Below are 15,452 nucleotides of genomic sequence, written 5' to 3'. Positions count from 1 at the left end.
ACATTTATCGTCTGGGAACTCAGGCCACATAGTTCTTTGGGGACTTTATACTTTAAAATGACTATAGGGGACCAACCTTTATTATGTACATGACTTAAACTTAAATTTGTACTTTAAATAGTTAACATTTCTTAGATTTACAGCTAATTCTGGGAAAAACCTGGACTAACGTTGACTCACGAGTCAGAGAAGCAGAAATCGCTGTGTTGGTTTATTAACAAGATTTAAGTGTTTTAATGGAAGAAATAGTGGACCTTGCACTAGAATTAGCCAAGCGGTTAATTACTTGAAAACCTTGTAAGTGCCGAAACTCTTGTCCTTGAGCCGCGACGGTAATCACCGAAGGTGGTAGAAATGATAAAGGTCCCAGAGGTGGATGCCCTTGTATGGCCTTTGGCCAATATTTTAGAGATAATTTCGGTTGTTGTCCTGGAAAAGTGCAAACAAGGATCCAAAAATTCTGGTAACCAAGTCCAATTTATTATTCTGCTGATGTCTAAACAAAAGTTAATTACTTTTTCCATGAAAAACTAATGAACGTTTGGTTTAGATGATGAATCAACTATTAAAAACCGATGGTCAGACATTGACGCTGAATGGGCAGGTCGCTATTCGTTTCGCTACATTTATTTTTGAGTTGATCACGTTATAATCGTTTGTAATCGCGACTAATTATGACTAAACTAAATTTTGAATGATATTATATTTGATCTTATCTCTCAAGATTTACATAATATATTAAGATTGTTTACATAATGTTAAGATTATTTATATAATATTCAGTTTATTTATATAAAATTAAGATTCTTTACATAATATTAAGATTATTTATATAATATTAAGATTATTTACATAATATTAAGATTCTTTTCATAATATTAAGATAATTTTCATAATATTAAGATTCTTTATATAATATTAAGATTCTTTATATAATATTAAGATTCTTTATATAATATTAAGATTCTTTACATAATATTAAGAAAGTGTTTAATTACCTAAAAACTTTATAAAAGTCAATGCTGGGCGCCATGAAGTTATACTTTTACAGCATGCAGAAATAAATTAGTCTGCGAACTTCTACCATGGCCTTCTTGTATGTTCTAAGTTTTAAAGTGGATGGGGAAAAATAAATGGCCAAATCTGCTCAAATTGCTCCGTGTCACTGGCGAAACGTGAAAATTGGCAAGATCTAGTTCAAAGAAAGTTCACTTTAGGCGCTGCCTAAAACACAGTGAAATCTGAGCAGGTTCTGCCATCTAAATTCACATATCATTTCAATTAAATGACACTTATATGGAAAAAATATTGATATCTTTATTTTGAAATGTTGTTAATCACAAATGGTAGGACAACGATTTCTTATGAGCCTCCTTTCGACAAGATGGGAAAGTCATGCCTCCAGAATATGCATTGGTCTTCCTGAATCTCTCCGAATGCCCGAACAGACGAATGAATGTTGATTTCCAACCGTGCTTTGTTTTCTTTGGCGTAAGGTGGCCAGTTGTCTATGGTTGTTGTATTGTTTTCGGAACGTCTTAACTCCAAGATTGCATTATTAGGATCACTGAGAAAAAATAAATGAAAATCAAAAAAATGTCCTTTGCGTATGTAAAAAATATATTAGAATAGTTAAATAAAAATAAATAAACGTTACATTAAATCAGAAATTCGTATAACTTCAAAATAGGTATCTATCCTAAGGGCCCGGAATAGATATTTCCATAAAATACCTCACTGCAGGTTTTTTTCTTTAAACTTCCAAAGCTGCTGTCAAAGTTCAGGCAGCAATTATTGTTCGTCAGAGGAGGACAGTTTGGGAGGATTTTATGGAAAAAAATAGATAGGGTGGTGGACGATACGAAGCTAGAGCAAGGGTTCGGCTCATAAACAAGCTCAAACCGATTTTTTTTCAACATTAAGAGGCGGGGTTACGACGCTATGCCAGAATAGAAAAGTATGTCACATAATAAGCCAGGCTTTCTTCTCCCACCACCTGGTTGAAGGTAAGCACTATGATAGATAAATAGAAGCTCGTGTAACAATAAGAAAACAATGGTGATTTCCATTAATTATGAATTAATTCATATTTTTTAACGATTGTAATAAATATTTTCAGTAAATATTTATTTAAAATAATGGTTATCTTTACTCACTGCAATTAACAAAGTTAATAAATAGGTTGCCTAGATGGCGCTCCAGTGTATTATAGATAGAAGAGTGAAAAACCAGTCTGATTTCTGAGAGTTTTCCGAGCGATTCTGTAAAATCCTAAGGTATTTATCCCTGGTTTAATCTTAGGGGTCCGGGTGAACGAGTGGTAGTTAATCCCTACTGCTTTTAGAATTTGCAAAGTTAACTAAACAATTTTTTTTATAAATTGAAAGGGATAAGTAGAATATCACAGCAATTATGCGATGTTAATTGATATCGACTGAGCGGGAAATTCAAAATATTTATTATGCATTTTCAGGTAAATAGTTTCGTATAAGGTTATATTAATCTGAAACCATCAGGGAAAATTCAGTAAAAAAAACTGGAAATATGGCAACGAAGGCATTGTTCCTGGAAGTGACGTGTAGCACCCGTGCCAAATATCTTTACCATGGTGACGATACGGAAATCACCTACTTTACTTACGACGTTAGTAAGAACATAAATCTACAATTATCTGTGTCAGTTAGAAGTAAAATGACGTCATACCAAAAAAGATAAACTATACATGGCACTCGCCGAACATAGCGAACTGATAGACTTATAAATAGTTATAAACTTATAGTAAAATATAAGCTCTGACATTTTCATCGTTTACCAAGGTCAAGTAACTCAACCCCAATATCGTTCTATAGATTAGAATAAGTTATGTTATTTAAACTTTCGGTTCAAAAATTATACAATCTGTATTCGTAACTTTCAAATAAAATAAAACATGAAAAAATATCGTACCCAGTTTTAGCGAAGTTACTCCAGTAGTTCATCAGTCTGTCGGACAATTCGTATTCAGTGGTTGAGACAGCAGAAGGTGATTTAACACCTAAAAGAAACTGGAATTCCGATCCATGGTCACATTCTATCCAATTTGGAAAATGTGAATTAATGGGTCTATGATTGAACTGATACATAAAAGTATTAACTCCAACGTCTGATAAGTCGTTCGCGAAGTCGGTTGTACTGCACAGAAAATAGAAATCAGTCGAAAGCCTCGCCGTAGCTAATTCTTCGGCGAACTCTTTGACCTGATCGCAGTGGTCTTTGTAAAAGTACCGTATAGATCTAAGTACTTCGTCACTTATGTCTCCAACAAACCACTTAACAGTCTCTTTAAATATATCTCCTGGTTCAATTCTCGCCAATTCAAGCAAGGCCCATATTAGAAATGCGCCATCGTGGTTATTGACCCCCAACAGAACCTGCTTATCTCGAAGAGAACTTAAGGTCTCTCGTCTATTGTCAAAAACATATTGATTGTCGAACACTGGCGTGTGATACACGGGAAGTACTCCAGACAGTTTGGCCGAAGCTTTTATCAAATTCATTGGATCAGTATTGTGCAAACAACTGCTAACTTGGTTGCTATTGGTATCGTAACAGCCGACCAGTTTTGCTACTTCATGGGCTTTCTTTAAAGCCACAGTTTTACTCTCAGCAGCGAAGGGGCCGTAAGGAGATCCGCTTTGCAAGAGCACCCTTTTAACGTACTTTTGAGTGTCCGGGTTCAGTAGATGGTGCGCGGTAGCAGCTGACCCCGCACTTTGACCGAAAATTGTCACTTTTTTTGGATCGCCTCCGAATCTATCAATGTTTTTGTTGACCCACTTCAGGGCCATTTGCTGGTCCCACAGTCCCATATTACCCGGACAGTCGTCGGTACCTAGATACAAGAAGCCGAGAGAGCTCACACGGTAGTTCATCGCGACGACAATCACCTTCTGCTTGGCGGCGAATAATCGTAAGTCGTACAAAGCCATGGAACCGAAGGAAAACCCGCCTCCTGGAATCCAAACCATCACAGCGGCGTTTTTGGGAACAGGTTCCGGAACCCAGACATTCAAGTAGAGGCAATCTTCCGACACAGTTGCGTTATCGAGACTAGAAATGTTCAGTTCGGTAGGATTTAATTGCAGACAAGCTTTGGGCTGTTCGAACGCCATCCTCTTCCCAACCCACGGTTGTGGCTCCACCGTCTTTTTCAAGCGTAATTTGCCAACAGGTGGTTGAGCGTACGGAATTCCATAAAAATAACTTAAAGCGAAGTTTTCACTCCCTCGTGGCGTGATACCTAATATCCTCGAAGTCTTTCCAACAATATCGCCTTCAGTTGTAGTTACTGTTTTTGTGCCACTTTCTTCGAGGATGACCGATGCTCTAGAATTTCCGATAAAGAGCAAACAAGAAATTAAAATGAATGCCCACATAATTACGTGTTTTGCTCAAATATTGCGACAGGAAGTTGTAAAGTTAGGTGCGTCCCTAAGACTAACTCTTGTAATAAATTAAAAAAAAAACATATCCAAGGCCGAATCGGCTGGATACTTTTTCTTTTCATGAGCTCAGATATATTTTATTTATCGTGCTATTGTTAGTTAACAAATACCATTGTTCTCTTAGGTTGACAATTTACAATTATCATAACGCCCCTTGATAATTTGTGTCGTATTATTGTCATATCTCGTAAATCAATAAGAAACTTATATCGCCTTACAACGCTATTAAACGAACTAGAGAAAAGGGATAGGATAAGTCAGGCACGCTACAATGCTCTGGAGAAGCAACAAAATGAACTCAAAGAAGGCGTTTAATCTACAAGTTGAAGCGGTACAGGATTCAATAAACAATTGGCAGATACAGTTTTATCCTACGACTATACAAGAACAGAAAGAGGAGACTGATATTGTTAACCACAGTTGTGCTACGTCGAAGACGTTCTGGAACTTTGACGATGATCAGAGGATATCCTATGGCGATGGAGGAGTGGGTCTCTGGCAGGGAAACTACATCCACGTATTGTTAGTTTATGGGGGCAGTGATTAAAAAGATTTAGGGGTGAACCCGAAAAACAAAAGGATCCGCCAAAGGCTCTCAAACGTGAATTTGTCCCTAAGATAAAGAGATTGAAGCGGCATTGAAGACCTGGGAGGAGGCTGTTTGATTTTAATGGACTGTATTTCTTCAAAAGAAAAAATAAGTGAAGGAAGTGGTGGACAGAAAATCAAGTTGGTTAATAAGCTTATGGATGGTAAGGCTATGGGGCGTAAATTCTCGAAGAACATGTCTAAAATATTTTACTACCGGTCAGAGAGTGAGGGCATGGATGAAGTGTGTACGGTATGGCTATTAGGATAGGAGCGTTAATGTTAGAAGTAGCAGAGTAGAATTTTTCGCCAAGACGACACGCCACCTGCCCGCCAGTTAGGGTACTAAGAAGAATTTTTTTTATCGTTTTCTCGAGGAAAGAAAGATGGACGGTTCTAGCGAAAAAAAAAAGCGGTTTTCGCAAGTGCGCGGCGTTTTTATGCCACAATTCGCGGACTAAAACGCCAGAAATGCCTTTTTTCCATTTCCCTAAAGATCATTTAAGGTAATTCTTAATAATTTCACGACTAAATAATTTTCTACGCGTTTTATTCCACTCAAACCACTAAGCCTAGCTATGTCACTTTATAGGTGCAAAAAATGGATTGAGAATTGTGGGAGGATGGATTTGTTTGGACGTGAAGTGGAATTACACAAATCATCTTCCATTTCTTCGTGCCCTGATCATTTTGAACCACATTGTTTTCTTAAAAAGTGAGTTTTAATAATGATTTGGGAAAGTCAATCATTCATTATATTAATTTTCCTTATAGGAATCTGTTGGTGAAAAATGCTGTACCGTCACTTTTCAAAAAACCTCCTGCAATAGCTCTATTTGAAGATGAGCCAAATGACTACGCAGACGAATACAGCCAAATTGATATAACTGCGGCCAACATTCCTAGCACCAGAGAACTGGATGAACCAGAAGAAAATCTTGAACCATATGTTGAAAATATTGAAATACCTGAAGAGCTCTCGGAAACTAACAAAGAAGATGCTTGTACTGATATTAATAACACACAAAATGAGAGAAAAATATTAAAAGCTAAACGCTTACTGAAGGTTCAATACAATAAGAATCAAACTCTCACGAGGAAAGTGGATAAACTAAATCGAGAACTTCAAAAATTTAATCCAATTGAGACTTATTTTTCAAACTTGCCAGCCAATGGGAAGCTCTTCCTTGAAATGCAGTTAAGGCTGAATAATAAAGCTGCGAAAGGCAGAAGATTTACGAATTTCTAAAAACAAATGTGCCTGGCGCTGCATTTCCAAGGACCAAAAGCATATAAACAGTTAAGGAAAATGTTTCATCTACCGGCTCCTCGAACACTAAACTCCTGGCTGGAAAACGTCCCATGTAAAACTGGATTTTCATCTGAACTTATTGATTTGCTGAAGTTAAGAGTGAAAAATATGTCAGAACAAGAGAAGCTAACAGTACTTACTGTAGATGAAATGGCATTAAAGGAATGTCTACAATATGATGCAAAATCTGACACAATTGATGGCTTTGAAGACTTAGGCCAATCAAGAACATCCGAATATGCCAACCATGCCGCAGTTTTTATGCTATCCAGTTTGACCCATTCTTGGAAACAACCTTTGTCATATTACTTCGTCCGGAACTCAATGAATCAAAATATTCTTAATAATATTCTAATCGAAACGGTGGAAATTTTAATTGACATTGTATTTGTAGTTAAAGTGGTAATTTGTGATCAAGGTTCAAACAATCAGGCATTATTTAGAAGACTTAACATCAACGAAGACTCACCATATGCCATATTCAAAAATCAAAAAATATTTTTCATGCCAGATCCACCACACCTTCTTAAATCGCTTCGTAATATGTTATTAAAATATGACTTTGAGGTAGCTGGAGAAACCGTGTCGTTGGATCATATTGAAAAATTTTATGGCTTAGACACAGTTGAATCATTTCGCATGGCACCAAAATTAACACCTAAAGACATTAATCCGAACAATTTCCAAAAAATGTCTGTCAAACGTGCGTGTCACATATTGGGTATTTATATGTATACCATGATGAAGAAGATGGACCAAGAATGCCTAGCTACTGCTAATTTTTTGAAGGAAATAGACAAAATTTTCGACATATTTAACTCAAGTAATCTCAAAACAGATAAGGACTCGAGGAAACCTCTAGTGAAGAACTGTCCGAGTATTGAATTTTTAAAGGAGAAGAAAGCTTGGTTTAAAAAAATTAAAGTTTTAGAATATAAACGAGAACCACCATGTTTGAAGGGTTGGAGGACTGCAATATCATGTTTATTGGAATTAAGTACAGATCTTTTAGAAAATGAGCAGTTGAAATATATCATGACTTCTAATCTTAACCAAGATGTCCTCGAAAATTTCTTCTCCAAAGCTAGGTCTTTGAGTGGCAGCAACGATAATCCGACTTGTCAACAGTTCCGTTTTACATTCCGCAAGCTAATGTGTTCATCACTTTTTTCAAAATCAGACTTATCCAACTGTAAGGATGTTGAAGAGACATATATAGTGAAGTTAACTGAACTTATCGGCACTCATTTAAATGAAAGTGTTGTACTAGATAAAGAAATAGACTTCTGTGAACATATAAGTCATGCTCAACCACCTACATCGATTAACTACCTAGAACTTGCCCGTAAAAATGTTTAAACTAATGTCGCTGGATACATAGGAAAAAAAATGCTTGAAATTCATTCAAATTGTAAAAACTGTGCGACAGCAATGTTGAAAGAAAGTACCAAAATAGACAGTGACAATGAAATGCTCATCGTATTAAGATCTTATGTTAATGATCCTGAGAAAGAATGCGGGAAGTTGAAAATGCCAACTCGTGAATTTGCTGAAGCAATTATGAAGTTTGATGTGTATTTCGATCAGTTCTTTGGTCTCACTATGCACAAAATTAACCTGCTGACGAAACTAGATCATAAAATAAGCGAAATTCCTTTTCCAAATTCTATGTGCCAAGAAATACAAACCAAAGCCCGACAGTTATTTTTAAAATGTAAAATACGTCGAATGCTTACAGTTCATAATGAAGAACTTAGTGAAGAAAAAGCTGCCAAGAGAAATTGCAGAGCTACTAATATACCTAATGACAGAGATGAAAGGAGAAATCGTAAACTGTCAAAAGTTCTACATTTGTAAAGATTTCATCAACGAAGATTTTAATTGTAAACATTTTATTTTCATAAATATAATTTATCTGAATATGTTGTATTTTTTACTACATGATTTTTCTGCAGAATTCTCCACTCACCTTTGGCACATTATTTTATAAAGTCGCATAGGCCTAGTTGTTTTAGTAAAAAAAACACAAAAATTATTTAATAATGATAGTAATTTACCATAAATGGTTCTATGAGAAGATATAAGTTAAATTAAAATAAGCAGCTAATTTCTGAAATAACCATTTTCACTTCCTAGCGCCGTCCATTTTTAAAATTCCTAGCCGGCGGTAAAATGATAAAAAAAAATAATTGATTTCATAGTACCCTAACTGACGAACAGGTGGCGTGTCGTCGCAGCGAAAAATTTTAGTCTGTCAAATTTCCTATAAAGTTGCCGATCCTAATAACCATACCGTACATACCGTACCTACTTCATCCATTTTGAGGGGCTTTCGAGGGAAATCTGGCGTCCTTCTCTCTGAAGAAAAAGCAATGGCCTCCCACATACAAGAATATATAACAAACTTGGAGACTGAAGTGCTGAGACAGCCCGATGGACATTTGGTGCTTTGGCAATGTTAAATCGAAAGTACTTTTTTGGACAGAGGAGAAATTGAAAACTGTACTCTACATAACATCCGGATTGATATTGCCACAGAGTACACATACCTCGGGATCCTTTTTTCTACGTAGGGTGAAAGGTACTCTAATGGATAAGAGCGGAAGCTGATCTCAAAAGCCACTAGGGTCCGTTGGACCGTGAAAAACTCAGTAGGCCTTACCCTACGGAAATCCGTTGCTGTGCTGACACTGACATATGCCAATGAGGTACTAGCTTAGGCTCACACAACTCTCACAGCACTAGACTATGCCTAAAGAGAAGCAGGACGCAGCGCAATAGCTTCTCGGAAACTGCGGTCATTTAAGGCGAATTGGGGTGGATTTCAATGAGAAAACGTGAGGTGATGAGTAAGTTGAAGTACCTAGGTCAATTCAAGCTGATGCCACCCAACGTGCTACTGAATATTCTGTTTAGAGCGATGTACCAGACCGACATCAGAAGTTCAAAACGACATTTCTCAGGAGAGTGGAATAGCTGGATAAGATTTATGGCCAGGGAACTTGAAGGGGATCCTAGAAAACTGAACTGTAGCGAACCACTTATGTCACAAAAGAATTAAGTATGCAACGCTGCCGAGCGACTGTGAAAATATGATGTTTCATCAAAACGTAGCCTTACCGTAAATAAAACTAAAATAGGCGCCTGAATCACTCAATGATTAGTCTGCAATATATGCCACTTGTTTTTCATCCTATACTAACTCTGGGAAATGCAGTTCGGCTTGGTTCACTTGACGGTGCTTTGTGCTTTGTGATTGGTCAGCGGCATGAACCGTTTGTGCGGTTGCAGCATTTGTTTTCCAGTACAGCTGCTGTCTTGTCTCAAGCCACCTTCAAGATTCTTAGGCAATCATCCTACCTGTCACCTTTCTCTCGTTGGTTGTCAATCTTCTCAACTCGCTCTACAGCTCGCCATTTGCTGCCTAATATACAATTTCTGACCTTAACTTTCGATTCAACAGTAGAATTGTATTAATCATTGGATTTTTTGTGTCTGCTCCGGCCATATTCTCATTAACTTGTTCGCGTACTCAATTATTCTAGTTGCTTACGTTCATTCACAATGTTTGTTAAGTCTATCATATAATTTAATATATTTTTGTATTCGCCCGGCTCGTCACTTGCAGCCATTTTTCTCATCCAGGCTATTGTGTAACCACTAATTTTTTACAAGCAAAATACTGCTCTGTCTGTTTTACTTTGTAATATTTCGACGCCAATAAAGGTCACGTTTGAAATAAAAAAAAATCCCCTTCATTTTTTCTTTCATTTCTCTTTTAACCTTTTTTTCCTCTCCTTACAGGCGGGCCCTCAGCTAGTTGTGTGTTTCGAGGCACTCCACCCCAGTACGCCCCCCCAACCCTTTTTTCCCCATGGGATAATTTCCGTGCCACCCTTTTCTCCATAGTCGAACCACCGCAGTAAGGCACCCTCCCCCTTTTACCCATGCGAGAATTTCCGTGGCAACCTTTTCACCATAGTCGAACCACCCCAGTAAGGCCCTTCCTCCCCTTTTCCCCAATGTGATAATTACCGGGGTACCCACCTCCCCCTTTTTCCCATGTGATAATTACCGGGGTATCCCAGTAAGTCCCTTCCTCCCCCTTTTTCCTATGTGATAATTACCGTGGTACCCACCTCCCCCGTTTTCCCAGGTGATAATTACCGTGGTACCCACCTCCCCCTTTTTTCCATGGGATAATTACCGTGATACCCACCTCCCCCTTTTTCCCATGTGATAATTACCGTGGTACCCACCTTCCCCTTTTTCCCATGTGATAAATACCGGGGTACCCCCAGTAAGGCCCTTCCTCCCCCTTTTCCCCATGTGATAATTACCGGGGTATCCCAGTAAGTCCCTTCCTCCCCCTTTTCCCTATGTGATAATTACCGTGGTACCCACCTCCCCCGTTTTCCCAGGTGATAATTACCGTGGTACCCACCTCCCCCTTTTTTCCATGGGATAATTACCGTGGTACCCACCTCCCCCTTTTTCCCATGTGATAATTACCGTGGTACCCACCTTCCCCTTTTTCCCATGTGATAATTACCGTGGTACCCACCTCCCATTTTTTCCCATGTGATAATTACCGTGGTACCCTCTCCCCCTTTTCCCATGTGATAATTACCGTGGTACCCAGCTCCCCCCCCTTTCAACATGTGATTATTACCGTGGTACCCACCTTCCCCTTTTCCCCACGTGATAATTACCGTGGTACCCACCTCCCCCTGTTTCCCATGTGATAATTACCGTGGTACCCTCTCCCCCTTTTCCCATGTGATCAGGGTGACCAGGGAAAGGCTGGGAAAACTTATAGGAAAAATAGGAATTTTAGAGGAGAATTATAGGAAAATATAGGAATAGAAATAAGCGAATTATAGGAAAATATAGGAATAGAAATAAGCGAATTATAGGAAAATATAGGAATAGAAATAAGCGAATTATAGGAAAATATAGGAATAGAAATAAGCGAATTATAGGAAAACATAGGAAAATATAGGAATAAGGTAATTACTGCATATCAGTTTACTTGGACTCGAATCACCTAGAATATTGATAATTTTTTGGACACTACTTTCTTGCATTATTGGATCACTTAGTGGATTTCAAGATTTTGTTCGAAAGTGGCAGTTTTTCACTACATGGTCTATGACACGTACTTAAAAAATTATCTCATTTTCAAAAGATCGTGAACTTATAGGAAAATATAGGAAAATAGGTGAAAATAAAGGAATTTATAGGAAGGCATTAAAAATATAGGAAATATAGGAAGTTTGGTCACCCTGTGTGATAATTACCGTGGTACCCTCTCCCCCTTTTATCCATGCGAGAATTTCCGTAGAACTCCCCTCCCCCTTTCCAACGCGAGAATTTCCACGGTACTCTTTTCCCCGCAATAATAACTCAAACTCGCAGTCGTACCAACCCCCCCCCACCCCTGTACCCCTTTAAACACCCGGTATCCAATGGCTGATGCATAAAGGCCACGGGACTAACGTACGCCGAGAGAGCCACGGGCGGCGTTCAACAACTATCAACGGAGAAAAACTAAAAGTTGTAGTAATATCGTCTGCTACCCCTCCTTTAACTTTGTCGAATGACGTCACTATACCGATGAGCAACGGAAAAACCATCTCGCTCTGCCGATGTTTCCGCTGAGTCTCCGAGGATCAACGTGACGTCAAAAGCGGAAGTCAAAAAACACGGCTCAACTCTCAGGGGCGACAGATTTTGAGAAAATAGATTGTTGAACCACCTCAGTAACGAAGCCAAAGGCAGTCTTGGTTTCCCTCTGTTCCGCAGGTCGCTTTTTCCTCGCCGCCCCGCCTTTGGCTTCGTGACAGACCAGGCCCGGACTGGCCTGGGCGGCTAACCGGCGATCGCCGGTCAGATCGGGGCATACTCAAATTGGGGGCCAAATAGGAAAAACTTGGAATTAATGGGAAATGGAGCCAACACGACTGCGTAGCCGGTGGGGCCAACTACTAGCCAGTCCGGCTCTGTGACAGACTAAGCACACATTCCTGAAAGCTGGGACGTACGACCAACGTACCAAGCGCTCCTTATAATATAGATTTGTTTATAGTGTAATACACTTTATATGTCTCTTGTATGATATCTTGCTTGACTGAGCTCCCTAACTAAAAAGGTGAGCCGCCCTGTTACAAAAAGGCTGTATTTTTCTGTTACATGTCATTAAAATAATCTTGAATCTTGCTTACGTGACAGATCGCAATATATTTATTCTGTTAAAATAAAAATACCGATAATTAAAATTTTCCAGCTCAAGAAATCGAGACAGAGTTATGACAACTTATTATTTATCTAGCCGCCGATTTGTTAAAAAGCCTAAATATTTGTTGGAATGTAAATACTCCTAGGCCTTGTAGAACTAATACTAATTTGGCGAAATAAGTAAGAGTACACAAAGAGAGACATTTCCGGTACACCCGGACACCACTCATAGTCTCATACCCTTACATAAAGCCTGTTGTACTACGGTTAAAAGACATTTTTAATTCTTCGTGTACCCTGGGTTAGCGAAAGCTGTACAATTTGTTAAAATTCGATTGCAAACGTCTTTGATTAGATTAGCCAGTGAACTGAAAGCGCGCTTAAACTATTTTAAAGAATGTTTCTTCTCGAACGTCGAGGAACTGCCGTGTATATGGCTACTGGTTAAATCGTAAAAGCATGGAATACTTTCGCTGTCTCTCGGAAGATCATGCCTTCTTGAATCCTGGTAATACTTCTCCTAAGTATGTTGTTGAGGACTTGAATGGCCATTTTCACGACTTATATGGATGGGAATATTCTACAGTTTGAAGCATCAAGGATTGGGCTTCCAGACAAGATATGTCTATAATCAACTATCGTACCTTCCCCTCGCACTTTGACTGCTTATTTAGACGTCCTCGAAGACTACACTCTACCTGGTCTTGACCATATTGTTATGTGTATATATTTAGTGAGAGCGCATGGTTACAAATTATACCCGAATTGTTCGAAATTGGTATACAGCTCTGAAAATTAATATACACGTGCCTTGCCTTGAACAATACTCTCGACTACCTAAATTTTATTTTTCAAAACAACCGACTGGAAAAACTTTTATAATAAAAAAACGCCCTTGTTGCCGAGGACGCGCGCATCTTAGTTTAATTGTGTTTTTAAAATATATGTTCTACGTTGCACCGTTTCGCCGCAACTTTAGGAATAAAAAATGGTAAATCACGTGTAGCTCGCGTGGTAAAGGTGGTAATGTTATGAATTTTTTTATGGTAATACGTGTCACAGTGCTTCTTAAAATCTGATATGGAACCACATCGAGGTATTTTTTACTTGACGTTTTTTACCATTTTTCATTTTTCTCCATAGGGAAAAATGGTAAATCGCGTGTATCTCGGGTGGTAAAGGTGGAAAAGTTATGAAATTTTTTATGGTGATACGTGTCACAGTACTTCTTAAAACCTTCTTTAAAAACAAATTTAAACTAAGATGCGCGCGGCCTCGGCAACAATGGCGTTTTTTGCTTATAAAAGTTTTTCCAGTCGGTTTTTTTGAAAAATAAGATTTAGGTAGTCGAGAGTATTGTTGAAAGCACGTGTATATTAATTTTCAGAGCTTTATACCAATTTCGAACAATTTATCACCATGCGCTCTCACTATATTGTATTAATTTCGCTAATTGTTATAGTTATTCTCGATCATTCCTAACGTTCAAGATACCAAAAGTCTTATAATGCTAAAATCTAATACCTTATAATCATCCCCCGCCAGTTACAGATAATTAAGATTAACCTTAACTTAAAACTTAAATAACTTTTAAATACTACATACCAAATAAATATAGTCTATACAGATAATAGAATTCGACTTACCCTCTCTTTAATATATGTAATTAAGGTAATTAACTAAACATTGTTCCTATAATAAATTATAAACAAAATCCCTGCCTTCCGCAAAGCTACCCTCGCACTATGGGTGAATTAAAAGTATTTCCCGATGCGTCATCTAGTCGCGTGCCAATACGCCTTCCCTCATTTCCATACTAGAGTCTCCAAAAAACTTTCCATACTTGACCAGCACTCTTCCATTGGACCCTTATCGGATTTTCTGGCTTTATCCCAACTACCAGGTAAGAGACTACAACCAAAATCGCGATTTTCCCATTCTACAAGGTAGACCACGTCTCTAGCAGAGACAATAGATACTACCGGCTTCAGCGCTCTCCCCCTCTTGTACCCAATGTCAAGGTCCTGCGTGAGAACCGAAATCTCCACTCGAAAACGAACCTAAAAGTAATTTTCTGGTTCTCTAACCCCTCCGCAACCACGCGGACCCAATCAAGATTGACTTTCGATAATCCAGCCCATGCCATCCGCCACCTCACAGGTCATAAGATTTAATGAAACCAATGATCCCGATTTAATATGAGGTCACCTATTGTTTTTATTTTCAACTCCGCCTAATAATCCACGGAACAAAACCAGACCACGGAGTTCAAAAATGAGAATTCGGAATGTGCTATCCATGTAAAAGTTTAGATTTCTGATTCTCCGACTGCGTTGACAAACCATGTAAAGAATTCCGATTTTCGTGCCGCGAAACGAACCGTCGCCGGAACCTCGCGCAATATTGCGACCGGACGATCCCTCGCTAAACATCTAGATGATATCCATCCACAATGTTCAACAGGAAGATTCTAACGAAAGCAACCACATCGTCTTGTTGGACACCGAGTACCGCACACATCCGAGGAGGAATGCCACATGAAAAAGATCGATTCCCTCGCCTAACCAGAAGTTCCAGGTAGAAATCCGAAGTACCTACGCCTCGCCAAGCTTGTCGAAGAAGTTCTTCGTCGTAATCCGGACCTCCGTACCGTAATCCGGGAATCCGTGCCGTATGCGAAATGAACTGTCACCGCGAGACAAGAAACCCCGTTGACGTCCTCCATAAAAACCACGTGTTCGTGTGTCTCGCATAGTCCGCACACCGGAAGCTCCCGGAATCCGGAATCCCGTAAACCGAAGAGCAGCTACGAAGATAATCCAGTGATAAGT

At 38.7% G+C, this 15,452-nt stretch overlaps 2 protein-coding genes across 2 annotated transcripts; one reads left to right on the top strand and one right to left on the bottom strand.

Moving 5' to 3' along the window:
- Positions 1-1,292: 1,292 nt before the first annotated feature.
- LOC149946290 (cholinesterase-like) lies at positions 1,293-4,455 on the bottom strand. The gene is made up of 2 exons (XM_090172166.1): positions 2,947-4,455; positions 1,293-1,567 (listed from the first exon to the last, which is right to left on the bottom strand). Exons 1-2 carry the CDS (start codon positions 4,413-4,415, stop codon positions 1,363-1,365), a joined length of 1,674 nt encoding a protein of 557 aa, XP_090028292.1. The 5' UTR covers positions 4,416-4,455; the 3' UTR covers positions 1,293-1,362.
- A 248-nt stretch (positions 4,456-4,703) lies between these two features.
- Positions 4,704-6,321, top strand: LOC149946289 (uncharacterized). The gene is made up of 3 exons (XM_090170712.1): positions 4,704-5,578; positions 5,665-5,787; positions 5,847-6,321. The coding sequence occupies exons 1-3, from the start codon at positions 5,544-5,546 to the stop codon at positions 6,319-6,321; spliced, it is 633 nt and encodes a 210-aa protein (XP_090026838.1). The 5' UTR covers positions 4,704-5,543.
- Positions 6,322-15,452: the final 9,131 nt, after the last annotated feature.

This window comes from Leiobunum rupestre, chromosome 4 (genome assembly GCF_980474605.1).
Source record: "Leiobunum rupestre chromosome 4, qqLeiRupe1.1.hap1, whole genome shotgun sequence".
Taxonomy (NCBI): Eukaryota; Metazoa; Arthropoda; class Arachnida; order Opiliones; family Sclerosomatidae; genus Leiobunum; species Leiobunum rupestre.
This window is presented reverse-complemented; position numbering and strand designations above follow the sequence as displayed.